This window comes from Heptranchias perlo, chromosome 13 (assembly GCF_035084215.1).
Source record: "Heptranchias perlo isolate sHepPer1 chromosome 13, sHepPer1.hap1, whole genome shotgun sequence".
In the NCBI taxonomy this organism is placed as follows: Eukaryota; Metazoa; Chordata; class Chondrichthyes; order Hexanchiformes; family Hexanchidae; genus Heptranchias; species Heptranchias perlo.
The window spans coordinates 50556619-50569105 of record NC_090337.1 but is presented as its reverse complement, the minus strand read 5'-3'; the positions used below and the strand labels follow the sequence as shown (position 1 = coordinate 50569105).

Sequence of the window (12487 nt, the reverse complement as noted above, 5' to 3'; positions counted from 1 at the left end):
CAGCTGCAGCAACACTCAAGAAGCTCGACACCACTATGATCAGAGCAATTTGCTTAATTGGCGCCTCTATCATCAGGCTCAATATCCACCCCCTCCATCACCAGCGCACCATGGTTGCAGTTTGTATGGTCTACAGGATGCACTACAGCAATTCACCTAGATTACTCTGAAAGCAGCTCCCTCCCCTGTGACCTCTACCGCTGAGAAGAACATAAGCAGCAATGTTGTGGAAACACCAACACCTCCAAATTCCCCTCCAAGTGACGCACCATCTTGACTTGGATATTCCTTTAACGTCACTGGGTCAGTATCCTGGAATTCCCTACCTAACACCATTGTGGGAGCACCATCACCACAAGAACTGCAGTAATTCAAGGAGAAGGCCCATCATCACCACCTTCTCAGTGTAACTAGTGATGGGCAATAAATACTTGGCAGTGTCACCCACATTCCAAGAACTAATATAAAAAGATCAAAAGTTGTCCCTGAGCCTCTGTGTTCAGAATTGAGTGTAACAGTTACCATGCTGAAAACAATTTGTTACTTCTAGTCCACAGTAATTTATTTAACACAAGGAAACACAATATCTAAAGAGACAGGATGTGACTTATATCCAAGATCGGCTTACCATCTGCCAAATAGGCTTGCAGCTGCGTTGTGCAATACAATTTGATTGGCAGAGAAAGCTGTTGTTTTCCGGGACTGTGTTATTGAAGGGACTTTCCAGTCAAATTGATACTCAGTGTTTCAGCACAAAGATTGGACTTTGCAGCTTGTAAGATGTCAACAGAACCACAGCAAACAGAGAAACGTTACGATCCAAACGATCATACTCTGAAATTTGTGAAAAGGAAGGATGAAATCACAGGTAAATGCAAATATATATGTTATATTATGTGCAGTATTATTGTGATATAAACCACCAGCAGAATTTACTGCTTGAGTCAAATCAAATACTTAGCTTTTACCTGTAAAAACATAATCATGGATAAACGTGATATATGAATGTTTTTATTGTTATTATGAGTATTTTGATTTGGGTAAATATTGTTGTGCTTTCAGAATGTGGCCTGACTTTATCTGATTGTTAGCCGACTTCCCGTGTACAGATGAATATTCTGATATTCACAGATATACTAAGGGAAAACTAGTGAAGCAATTAAATTATTCAATACTTTGTCTCGTACATTTTTTTTTTATTCGTTCACGGGATGTGGGCGTCGCTGGCAAGGCCAGCATTTATTGCCCATCCCTAATTGCCCTCGAGAAGGTGGTGGTGAGCCGCCTTCTTGAACCGCTGCAGTCCGTGTGGTGAAGGTTCTCCCTCAGTGCTGTTAGGAAGGGAGTTCCAGGATTTTGACCCAGCGACAATGAAGGAACGGCGATATATTTCCAAGTCGGGATGGTGTGTGACTTGGAGGGGAACGTGCAGGTGGTGTTGTTCCCATGCGCCTGCTGCTCTTGTCCTTCTAGGTGGTAGAGGTCGCGGGTTTGGGAGGTGCTGTCGAAGAAGCCTTGGCGAGTTGCTGCAGTGCATCCTGTGGATGGTGCACACTGCAGCCACAGTGCGCCGGTGGTGAAGGGAGTGAATGTTTATGGTGGTGGATGGGGTGCCAATCAAGCAGGCTGCTTTATCTTGGATGGTGTCAAGCTTCTTGAGTGTTGTTGGAGCTGCACTCATCCAGGCAAGTGGAGAGTATTCCATCACACTCCTGACTTGTGCCTTGTAGATGGTGGAAAGGCTTTGGGGAGTCAGGAGGTGAGTCACTCGCCGCAGAATACCCAGCCTCTGACCTGCTCTCGTAGCCACAATATTTATATGGCTGGTCCAGTTAAGTTTCTGGTCAATGGTGACCCCCAGGATGTTGATGGTGGGGGATTCGGCGATGGTAATGCCGTTGAATGTGAAGGGGAGGTGATTGGACTCTCTCTTGTTGGAGATGGTCATTGCCTGGCACTTGTCTGGCGCGAATGTTACTTGCCACTTATGAGCCCAAGCCTGGATGTTGTCCAGGTCTTGCTGCATGCGGGCTCGGACTGCTTCATTATCTGAGGGGTTGCGAATGGAACTGAACACTGTGCAGTCATCAGCGAACATCCCCATTTCTGAACTTATGATGGAGGGAAGGTCATTGATGAAGCAACTGAAGATGGTTGGGCCTAGGACACTGCCCCGAGGAACTCCTGCAGCAATGCCCTGGGGCTGAGATGATTGGCCTCCAACAACCACTACCATCTTCCTTTGTGCTAGGTATGACTCCAGCCACTGGAGAGTTTTCCACCTGATTCCCATTGACTTCAATTTTACTAGGGCTCCTTGGTGCCACACTCGGTCAAATGCTGCCTTGATGTCAAGGGCAGTCACTCTCACCTCACCTCTGGAATTCAGCTCTTTTGTCCATGTTTGGACCAAGGCTGTAATGAGGTCTGGAGCCGAGTGGTCCTGGCGGAACCCAAACTGAGCATCGGTGAGCAGGTTATTGGTGAGTAAGTGCCGCTTAATAGCACTGTCGACGACACCTTTCATCACTTTGCTGATGATTGAGAGTAGACTGATGGGGCGGTAATTGGCCGGATTGGATTTGTCCTGCTTTTTGTGGACAGGACATACCTGGGCAATTTTCCACATTGTCGGGTAGATGCCAGTGTTGTAGCTGTACTGGAACAGCTTGGCTAGAGGCGCAGCTAGTTCTGGAGCACAAGTCTTCAGCACTACAGCTGGGATATTGTCGGGGCCCATAGCCTTTGCTGTATCCAATGCACTCAGCCGTTTCTTGATATCACGTGGAGTGAATCGAGTTGGCCGAAGACTGGCTTCCGTGATGGTGGGGATATCGGGAGGAGGCTGAGATGGATCATCCACTTGGCACTTCTGGCTGAAGATGGTTGCAAACGCTTCAGCCTTGTCTTTTGCACTCACGTGCTGGACTCCGCCATCATTGAGAATGGGGATGTTTGCAGAGCCTCCTCCTCCCGTTAGTTGTTTAATTGTCCACCACCATTCACGACTGGATGTGGCAGGACTGCAGAGCTTTGATCTGATCCGTTGGTTGTGGAATCGCTTAGCTCTGTCTATAGCATGTTGCTTCCGCTGTTTATCATGCATGTAGTCCTGAGTTGTAGCTTCACCAGGTTGGCACCTCATTTTTAGGTACACCTGGTGCTGCTCCTGGCATGCTCTTCTACACTCCTCATTGAACCAGGGTTGATCCCCTGGCTTGTTGGTAATGGTAGAGTGAGGAATATGCCGGGCCATGAGGTTACAGATTGTGCTGGAATACAATTCTGCTGATGGCCCACAGCGCCTCATGGATGCCCAGTTTTGAGCTGCTAGATCCATTCTGAATCTATCCCATTTAGCACGGTAGTAGTGCCACACAACACGTTGGATGGTGTCCTCAGTGTGAAGACGGGACTTCATCTCCACGAGGACTGTGCGGTGGTCACATTCTACCAATACTGTCATGGACAGATGCATTTAGCGACAGGTGGATTGGTGAGGACGAGGTCAAGTAAGTTTTTCCCTCGTGTTGGTTCGCTCACCACCTGCCGCAGGCCCAGTCTGGCAGCTATGTCCTTCAGGACTCGGCCAGCTCGGTCAGTAGTGGTGCTACCGAGCCACTCTTGGTGATGGACATTGAAGTCCCCCACCCAGAGTACATTTTGTGCCCTTGCTAACCTCAGTGCTTCCTCCAAGTGGTGCTCAACATGGAGGAGGACTGATTCATCAGCTGAGGGAGGTTTCCTTGCCCATGTTTGACCTGATGCCATGAGATTTCATGGGGTCCAGAGTCAATTTTGAGGACTCCCAGGGCCACTCCCTCCTGACTGTATATCACTGTACCGCCACCTCTGTTCTGCCGGTAGGACAGGACATACCCAGGGATGGTGATGGAACAGTCTGGGACGTTGGCTGAAAGATATGATTCTGTCAGTATGGCTATGTCAGGCTGTTGCTTGACTAGTCTGTGGGACAGTTCTCCCAATTTTGGCACAAGTCCCCAGATGTTAGTAAGGAGGACCTTGCAGGGTCGACTGGGCTTGGTGTTTTGCCATTGTCGTGTCCGGTGCCTACTGGTCCGATGCCGGGTAGTCCGTCCAGTTTTATTTTTATTATGACTTTTCGTAGCGAGATTTTACAACTGAGTGGTTTGCTAGGCCATTTCAGAGGGCAATTAAGAATCAACCACATTGCAGTGTGTCTGGAGTCAGATATAGGCCAGACCGGGTAAGGACGATAGGTTTCCTTCCCTGAAGGACATTAGTGAACCAGATGGGTTTTTACGACAATGCGGTAGTTTCATGGCCATCATTACTGATACTAGTATTTTAATTCCAGATTTTTATTTAATTAATTGAATTTAATTAATTAATTGAATTTAAATTCACCAGCTACCATGGCAGGATTTGAACTCATGACTCATGGATTTTAGTCCAGGCCTCATGGATTATTGGCCCAGTAACATAACCACTATGCTACCGTACCCTCATGCAAGATTTAAACATTTTTTAGTGTCATCCACAAATTTGACATGCCAGCATAATCATGGTACATACAAAGTCCCACTCCCAGATGTGTATCGAGAAGTATAAAATAGCTGTGCAGAGTTGGATAGAATTGTGCAGAGACTTTGCTAATGTTGATTTTTAGCAGGTGGGATACAGGTAGATCCTCATTCAAGGTTGCACTAAAACAATTGATTGCTTTTCTTTCTTTGCTTCTCTCTCATTTCAGTCTGTGGAAATTAGAAGTGTACTGATTAAAATGCCTGTGGTTACAAATAAATTAACATTTTGAAAGAGTTATAATAAAATTCTAATGAAGGAATTCTGAATTCTGGAAGCCATAATTGTCAATTCTATGAGAGATTCTGCTGCATGAAAAAAATGACCCACTCTACTTGGAAAATAAAGTAACAAATATGAAAGTGTACCTTGCACAATGGTGATGGCAATTGTATATTCACACTTTTAGTTTCACAGCTCAGGTTACCAGGTAGAAAATAACTTCTCACACCATATATTAAATATTGTTTAATAATTTCCTTTACAAGGTTTATATCAATGTTTTTGTTGCTGATTAAAAAAACGTCATCAGTACTGATTTTGAAGAATGTACCTTTAGTCTAACCTACATCATTAATATTTTTTTTGTCAATGCCAATGCTCATTCAGTCTAGGGTTGCCAACTCTGGTTGGACATAAGCCCAGAGGTTTATCACATGACCTCCAACCACCCAGTCAAACAGCCATTTTCCCATCTTTAATATGTTTATAACTATTCAACAAAAGTGTTCAAAGAAAATGGAATAAAACCCACTTTTTTTTAATGCCGCTATGTTTTTTCTCCCGGGTACTCACAGCAATGTCCAGGAGATTAATCTTTAATTCCTGGAGACTCCGGTTGGTAACCCTAATTCAATCATTGTATTCCACCCCACTTCTAACTGAAGATATACCAGCCAGGCAGCCTGTGCAGCATGCTGCAAAAATGGCAATCAAGAATATTGGGAGAAAAATGCATTCAATTGTGCATTTTCTTTGAGAATATTAGCAGCTATTTTAGAAGTTTGGAAGCCATTTTGAAATCGAGTAGGAGCAAGAACACAAACAAAATTTAACTGATAAATACCATTTGATGTTTTGCTTCTCATGCCTATCTTCAAGTCAAAATTTCCATCAAATACAAGAGTCCCTGTAGATCTAGGGGGTTAATTTAAACGCCAAGAATGGGTGGGTTGGGAGCGTGTGGGAGTCGAAAATAGTTGTTTTTTTGGGTCGCAACCACAACGTTTTTGGACTTTGCATTCCCAGCGGGAAGCCTGTACTTTTACATGCCGATGTTAAACCCGGAAATAAAGACGGGTTGCAGTTGCAACCCAAAAAACAATTATTTTCAACTGCCACCAGCCCCCAACCCACCCGTTCTTTGGGTTTAAAATCACCCCCCTAGGAGTCTTATGTTTTCTAACCTGCACTTTAGTTACTGGCAGTTGGCCATTTCCTAAGCAATCTTGGAAAAGTGACTGTGCTACTTGTTATTTCAGGAGATGATGATCCTAATATTTTGAGAGCAGAAATGTCCTGCAAACATGCAGTAGATCCAAACTCGCTGACTGGTTGGTGTCGAAGCCTTCTAGATCAGGTAAGCATTTTTGGCTTTATAATTGAACCCGTGTGAATTTAAAGGAGCTCTATATCTGAGTAAAAATATAAATATAATATATCATTATTCCTCCTGCAGTATTACTTTTTTAATATTGTTTTTTAAAATTTAGATTTTGGCAAGTGAATCTCTTCCCTAACCGACTCATCCTTCTCCTTCCATGTCAGGTGGAATTAAATATGCAAGTGACCCTATCAAGGGGGTACCAGACCACATGCTGCCTCCGGAAAACAGGGCCATGTTGCAGGCGGTCAGGAATGCATAACCTTTATAAAAATTCATTCTCGGATATGGGCATCGCTATCATTTACTGCCCATCCCTAATTGCAGCCTCCTCAGCCTGGTTGCTACTCCACTTCTCATTAAAAAGTATATTTATTTCAAATTTGGCTGATTGTTTTATTGCTACAATATTTAATTCTACCATCAACAATGTCAAATGAAAACATGCAGCTTCTTTCCCAATATCTAACCAATATCGAAGCAGATTGTACCCATTTGATGCACACTGTGTGCAACACATGTATTTCCATTCACTTTTGGACTTTTCTGGATTTTTGTGCTTTTTTTCTACTAATGTTTACAGATTCATTTGGATCATTCCCCCTTCCTTACATAGACACAGGTATGTTGGCCCCAATGTAACAGTGTACTTTGAGCCTGTGATTTATTTAGAATGGTGTTATGTGCATTGCTTTACCTGTTGTAGGTGTTTTCTAACAATCTGGCAGAGACAAGTCTGAATCATTGCTCTTAACTACTACACCTCGCATTTAATATCCACCTCATTGTAGAGTCTTTTCTACCTTCAGGATTTTTCAATGCACTATCTCACACTCAACTTTACTGATATAATATTCTGGTACTAGAGAGCCTGTGGAATATCTGTCTAATGTTGAGATGAGGTCAACTATCAGGGCTACATATGGGAACACACATTAGATATGAATCATACTGTACCTTCTTTAGATGCCCTTAGAATTTCCTCCAGATGTAAGACAGCAAAGGGAGACCTAAGGCAATAAACTAAATATCCTGGAAGGATTTCCATTTAATACTGAAGATAAGAGGTAGAAACCCAACTTATCCTGTGCAACACTCAATTGAACAAAAGCACTTTCAATATCTCATATACCAAGACATGGATCTCACATTCGATTTGATAACTTTATAAATGTCTGATGTTGATGTGGTCAAAACATGTTAAGAGATACATAGAATCTACAAAACAGAAAGAGATCATTCAGCCCAACTGGTCTATGCCAATGTTTATTGGTGTTCATACTCCACATGAGCTTCCTCCCACTCTAATTACCTCTTCCCACCTGGCCCTGTATCTCTCTATTCATTTCTCCCTCATGTAAGCATCAAGTCTCCCCTTAAATGCATCAATACTATCTGCTTCAGCCGCTCCACGTGGCAGCGAGTTCCATATTCTCAACACTGTCTGTGTGAAGAAATTCCTCCTAGATTCTTTATTTGATCTTTTTGTGGTTATCTCATATTCATGCCCCCTTGGGGAAAAATAAAGCTTCACATTCCCATACCAGGAGTCAAACCCAGGCTGGGAATCCTGACCATTAGACTACATGGGAACTGAGTGAGGAAGTTGGGCACTGAGTGAGGGAGTCTTTTCTGCCACTCACTCAATTGAAGTTTTATGACATAATTTTAATTTAACTTTGGAACTGCAGGGTCAGTATAAGTTCTATTGCCCGGCGCTGAAGGAGGGAACTACAGAGAAATGTGGACAGGAATGGCCCTATCACGAAGTCCGCAAACTGGCAGTACTGAACAATGACGAGCAGCGATATTTTGAGGAAACTGTTGCTGTGCTGGCTGCGGCTGAGTACTGTGAATACAAATCAGTAAGTTTCACAATAGGAATAACAATGCAAGAGAACTGTGCTATTGAAAATGAGGATGCACATTAAATATAGGCAATAAGTAAAGGTTTTGGATTATTTTCTGATTACCAAAGTGATTTCACACATTACTGCAGTTGCAGAAAGAAAGATTTTTCAAAAGCAGTTAACGCAAAGTCAATCATTTCTGACATTTGAAAAATGATAACACACAGCACTGACTAAAGTATAGAAGTGTTGGCCACCAATTAGAAGTTCCAATAATGTTGTGTGCAAGTGCAAAACAAAGAATGGCATAAATTACAAAAGAATTTAGACATTTTTAACTGTATAACTAACCCTAGGTACCACACTTGAGTTGGTTGTGGTGGGATAGAGCTTATGGTCTAGACTGATGCTCATACAGCAGCAAATACTCAGAAATGGAAGACAGAGTCAATCTTTATCTAGAACTAAACAAGTATTGACTGAGGGATGCAACAGGTTAGCACACCAATATTTCAATGTTGTGGCCTGGGCTTAAAAAGGGTTATCACTGAGTAGTTACATACGAATTAAGAGCAGGAGTAGGCCATTCGGCTCCTCGAGTCTGCTCTGCCATTTGATAAGATCATGGCTGATCTGATTGTGACCTCAATCCTACCCTCCCGTCTACCTACTATAACCTTTGAATCCCTTGTTAATCAAGAATCTATCTAACTCAGCCTTAAAAATATTCAATGACCCTGCCTCCTCCAGTCTCTGGGGAAGGGAATTCCACAGACTCACGACCCTCAGAGAAAAAATTTCTCCTCATCTCCGTCTTAAATGGGAGACCCCCTTACTTTTAAATTGTGTTCCTTAGTTCTAGTCTCTCCCACAAGGGGAAACATCCTCTCAGCATCTACCCCTTCAAGTCCCCTCAGGATTTAAATGTTTCAATAAGATCACCTCTCATTCTTCTAAACTCCAATTTATACAGGCCCAACTTGACCAATCTTTCCTCCTCATCCCAGGAATCAGTCGAGTGAACCTTCTCTGAACCGCCTCTAAAGCAATTATGTCCTTTCTTAAATAAGGAGACCAAAACTGCACACAGTATTCTAGATGTGGTCTCACCAATGCCCTGTACAATTGTAGCAAAACATCTCTACCTTTATATTCCATTCCCCTTGCAACAAATGACAACATTCCATTTGCCTTCCTAATCACTTACTGTACCTGCATACTAATTTTTTGTGATTCATGTACCTCAGAGTTCTGCAATCTCTCTCCATTTAAATAATATACTGCTTTACTATTCCTGCTGCCAAAGTGGACAAGTTCACATTTTCCCACATTATACTCCATCTGCCAAATTTTTGCCCACTCACTTAACCTATCTATATCCCTTTGCAGACTCCTTATGTCCTCTTCACAACTTACTTTCCTACCTACCTTTGTGTCATCAGCAAATTTAGCAACCATACATTCGGTCCCTTCATCCAAGTCATTGATACAGATTGTAAATAGTTGAGGCCCCAGCACTGATCCCTGTGGCACTCCACTCATTACATCTTGCCAACCTGAAAAGGACCCATTTATGCCTACTCTCTGTTTTCTGGTAGGCTAACCAATCCTTTATCCATGCTAATATGTTACCCCCCGCCCCCCCCCCCCCCACACACACACACACCATGAGCTCTTATTTTGTGTAGTAGCCTTTGATGTGGCACCTTGTCAAATGCTTTCTGGAAATCCAAGTACACCACATCCACAGGATCCCCTTTATCCACGTTGCTTGTTACTTCCTCAAAGAACTCTAATAAATTAGTCAAACATGATTTCCCTTTCACAAAGCTGTGTTGACTCTGCCTGATTGCAGTTATTTATTTCACCAAGTTCTTTTCTTTATTTCTTGTCAAAAGTGTCCAGGATGTGGAACATTTGTTGAACGCAGCGACCTGACTAACCTGAGTGTCCACTGCACCATCTGCACCGCCGAAAAAGGGAGTGTTTCTGAGTTCTGCTGGCAGTGCATGAATCCATGGAAGGGACCTGGCCCACGTTCTGACCGATGTGACAATGAAGGATGCACCAACTTAGAATTAGAAACACTTCGCTTCTGTCCATTAATTAACCTCCCAGAAACCGTAGTGAAAAACTGCCCTTCTATTCGAGCCTGCCCTACCTGTGGCAAGCTGCTTGAACATAACCAAAAAGGGTGTAAAAATATTATATGTTGCAGGTGTAATATTGAATTTTGCTTTGCCTGTCTTGAGCTGACAGTTACATGCCAGGCAAACAGACAAGGGTCATGGTTTGATCTTTGCGCCAAAGAGATTGCACCAAGGCAAACTTCAATCCCAACCTGGAATCGCAACGTATGATGCTCGCAATAAAGTGGTACATTGGTACAAAAACATCCTGCAACACAGAGTGGTAGAATGTGGACGTGTCAAAAGTTTGCTCTCACAATTTTTTTGTGTTATCGGAATGCTTTGATGTATCACAGCACATTCTTAGACATCTGACATCTTATGCGTCATATTCATTTTAGTTACTGCAAGACCAAGCTTTAGTTGGGAATTATTGAATTTAGTCTTTAAGGTCAGTTTCCCTCTTTTGTCCCAACAACCAGATAACATTTGAATCCTTGAGCCTCATTTATCACTGCATTATCCTTATTTGTACATAACCCTGTAATGTTTTCAGACACCAAGATAAATACTTCTGTGATATACATATTCATTTCTTGGCACTGAAATTCATTTATTGTTTTGATGAAATATTCTGTGCTTGTGTGGAGGTATGTTTGATTGTGATTGCCTGAGATAATTATTTGAATTGTAGTAGCTTAAAGTGTTTATGTTGAGTTTCGTACTTCTAAATTCAAAGCACTTCGGAACTTGTGTGATTGGCTTTTAAGTTATACATGCAAGGCTTAGGTCTTAAAGTGGTTACAGGCCATCATCATCTCATGTCCAGCTTTGGCCTACGACTTCTGCTGTTGAGGCCACATGATAGCCTGGAACCACTCAACTTTCTCCTCTCTCCTGTGTAGTCTGTAATCTCAGCTGTCTTCCATTGCTGTTTTTCCTGAATCCATCAATCCATTGCTTGCAAATCCTTTGTAACTTCTAGTGCACATATTTCTGAACAATAAAATCAGATTGAATAAGTATATTAAGAGAAACATGATGAAATTTCTTCACGTGACTTTGTTAAGGCACTTTTATAGTACAGAGATTAGCCGACAGCAGAGGCAACACTGCTCTCCCTCCAGAGTGTAACTACTCTAACCAATAGAATTGTGGACTATGGCCCCGATTTTCAAATGAAATTACGGGTGCGTTGGAGGCGGTGGGGCTGCGAAAGTCGGGAAAATCCCGAGCGGGTGAGGAAGCCAGCCACCCACCGACTTCCGGGTTTCCCGCAGACGCGCCTGTGTGCACACGCGCTTCCCGAATGCGGAAGTCCTGTCGGCGGGATGATAGTTAAAGAACCAAATGTACCTTTGAGGTACTTAAGGTACTTTATTTCTGACATGGTAGATAGTTAATCTGATTTTAAACTTACCTGGGCTTTCCCACGGCTTCCGATTCACACCTGATGAAACCAGGGAAAGGCCTGATCAGACAAAAATAAAGTAAATAAATTAAATAAAAAACCATTGCACAAAGTTAAAAAAACAAAATAAACCTACCTTTCCACCGATGTCACCTGCACCCCTCTTCTCCGATGTCCGATGTCCCCTCTCCCACCGATGTCTCCCTCTCCGATGTCCCTCTCAGCCACTGATCTCCCCTCTCCGCCCCCCCCCTCAACCCCCCGATCTTCAGCGCCCTCCACTCTCTGTTCCAGCGCCGGATGACGTCTCCATCTCTCTCTTTCTCTCCCTGCCCCTCCTCGGTGTTGCAGCTCCTGTCGGCAGCCAGCCTGTCAATCAGGCTGGCTGCCGGGCACGAAACCTGGAAACAACTTTAATCACCATCAATTACATTGCGATCGTGTCGGAAAAGGCAAGTTTTTTTTATTTGGGTTTGCCCGCGCACTTTCACCACCCCCACCCCCGCCGCTGCCATCCTGCCACCATTTCAAAATTGAACCCAATGGATCTACAGATGTGCCATTGGGTTAAGGTGGGGTTATGAGTGAAGTAAATATAGGGAGCCAGGCTCTTATATTTGCAAAATTGTGCAAACATCAACTCCAGTGTAAAAAAAATACCAAACTTCTCAGAAATACATGGGTACAGGCTGACAGGAAGAAAACATAAGGACAGTGATGGTCTATTGTTCTATTCTAACTATTATGTTCACATTTTTTCACAGTTGTGAAAAGTGATTTTTTTTTATATCCAGCTGTGTGGGTAGAGATCAACAATCTGACTTGGTAAATCCAAGGGGCTTCAAACCTGCTGAAAAATTTAATCAATTATTTAAATAACAATTAAGCAGATTAAACCAGTGTAACAAAATATTTATTTTAAGCCCTA

General features: G+C 43.0%; 1 protein-coding gene across 1 annotated transcript; it reads left to right on the top strand.

Annotated features, from left to right (window-relative positions):
- The first annotated feature begins 709 nt into the window (after window positions 1-709).
- si:ch211-212k18.15 (uncharacterized protein LOC563681 homolog) lies at window positions 710-11173 on the top strand. Its single transcript, XM_067995468.1, has 4 exons — window positions 710-868; window positions 6048-6145; window positions 7861-8034; window positions 9918-11173. The coding sequence occupies exons 1-4, from the start codon at window positions 781-783 to the stop codon at window positions 10377-10379; spliced, it is 822 nt and encodes a 273-aa protein (XP_067851569.1). The 5' UTR covers window positions 710-780; the 3' UTR covers window positions 10380-11173.
- Window positions 11174-12487: the final 1314 nt, after the last annotated feature.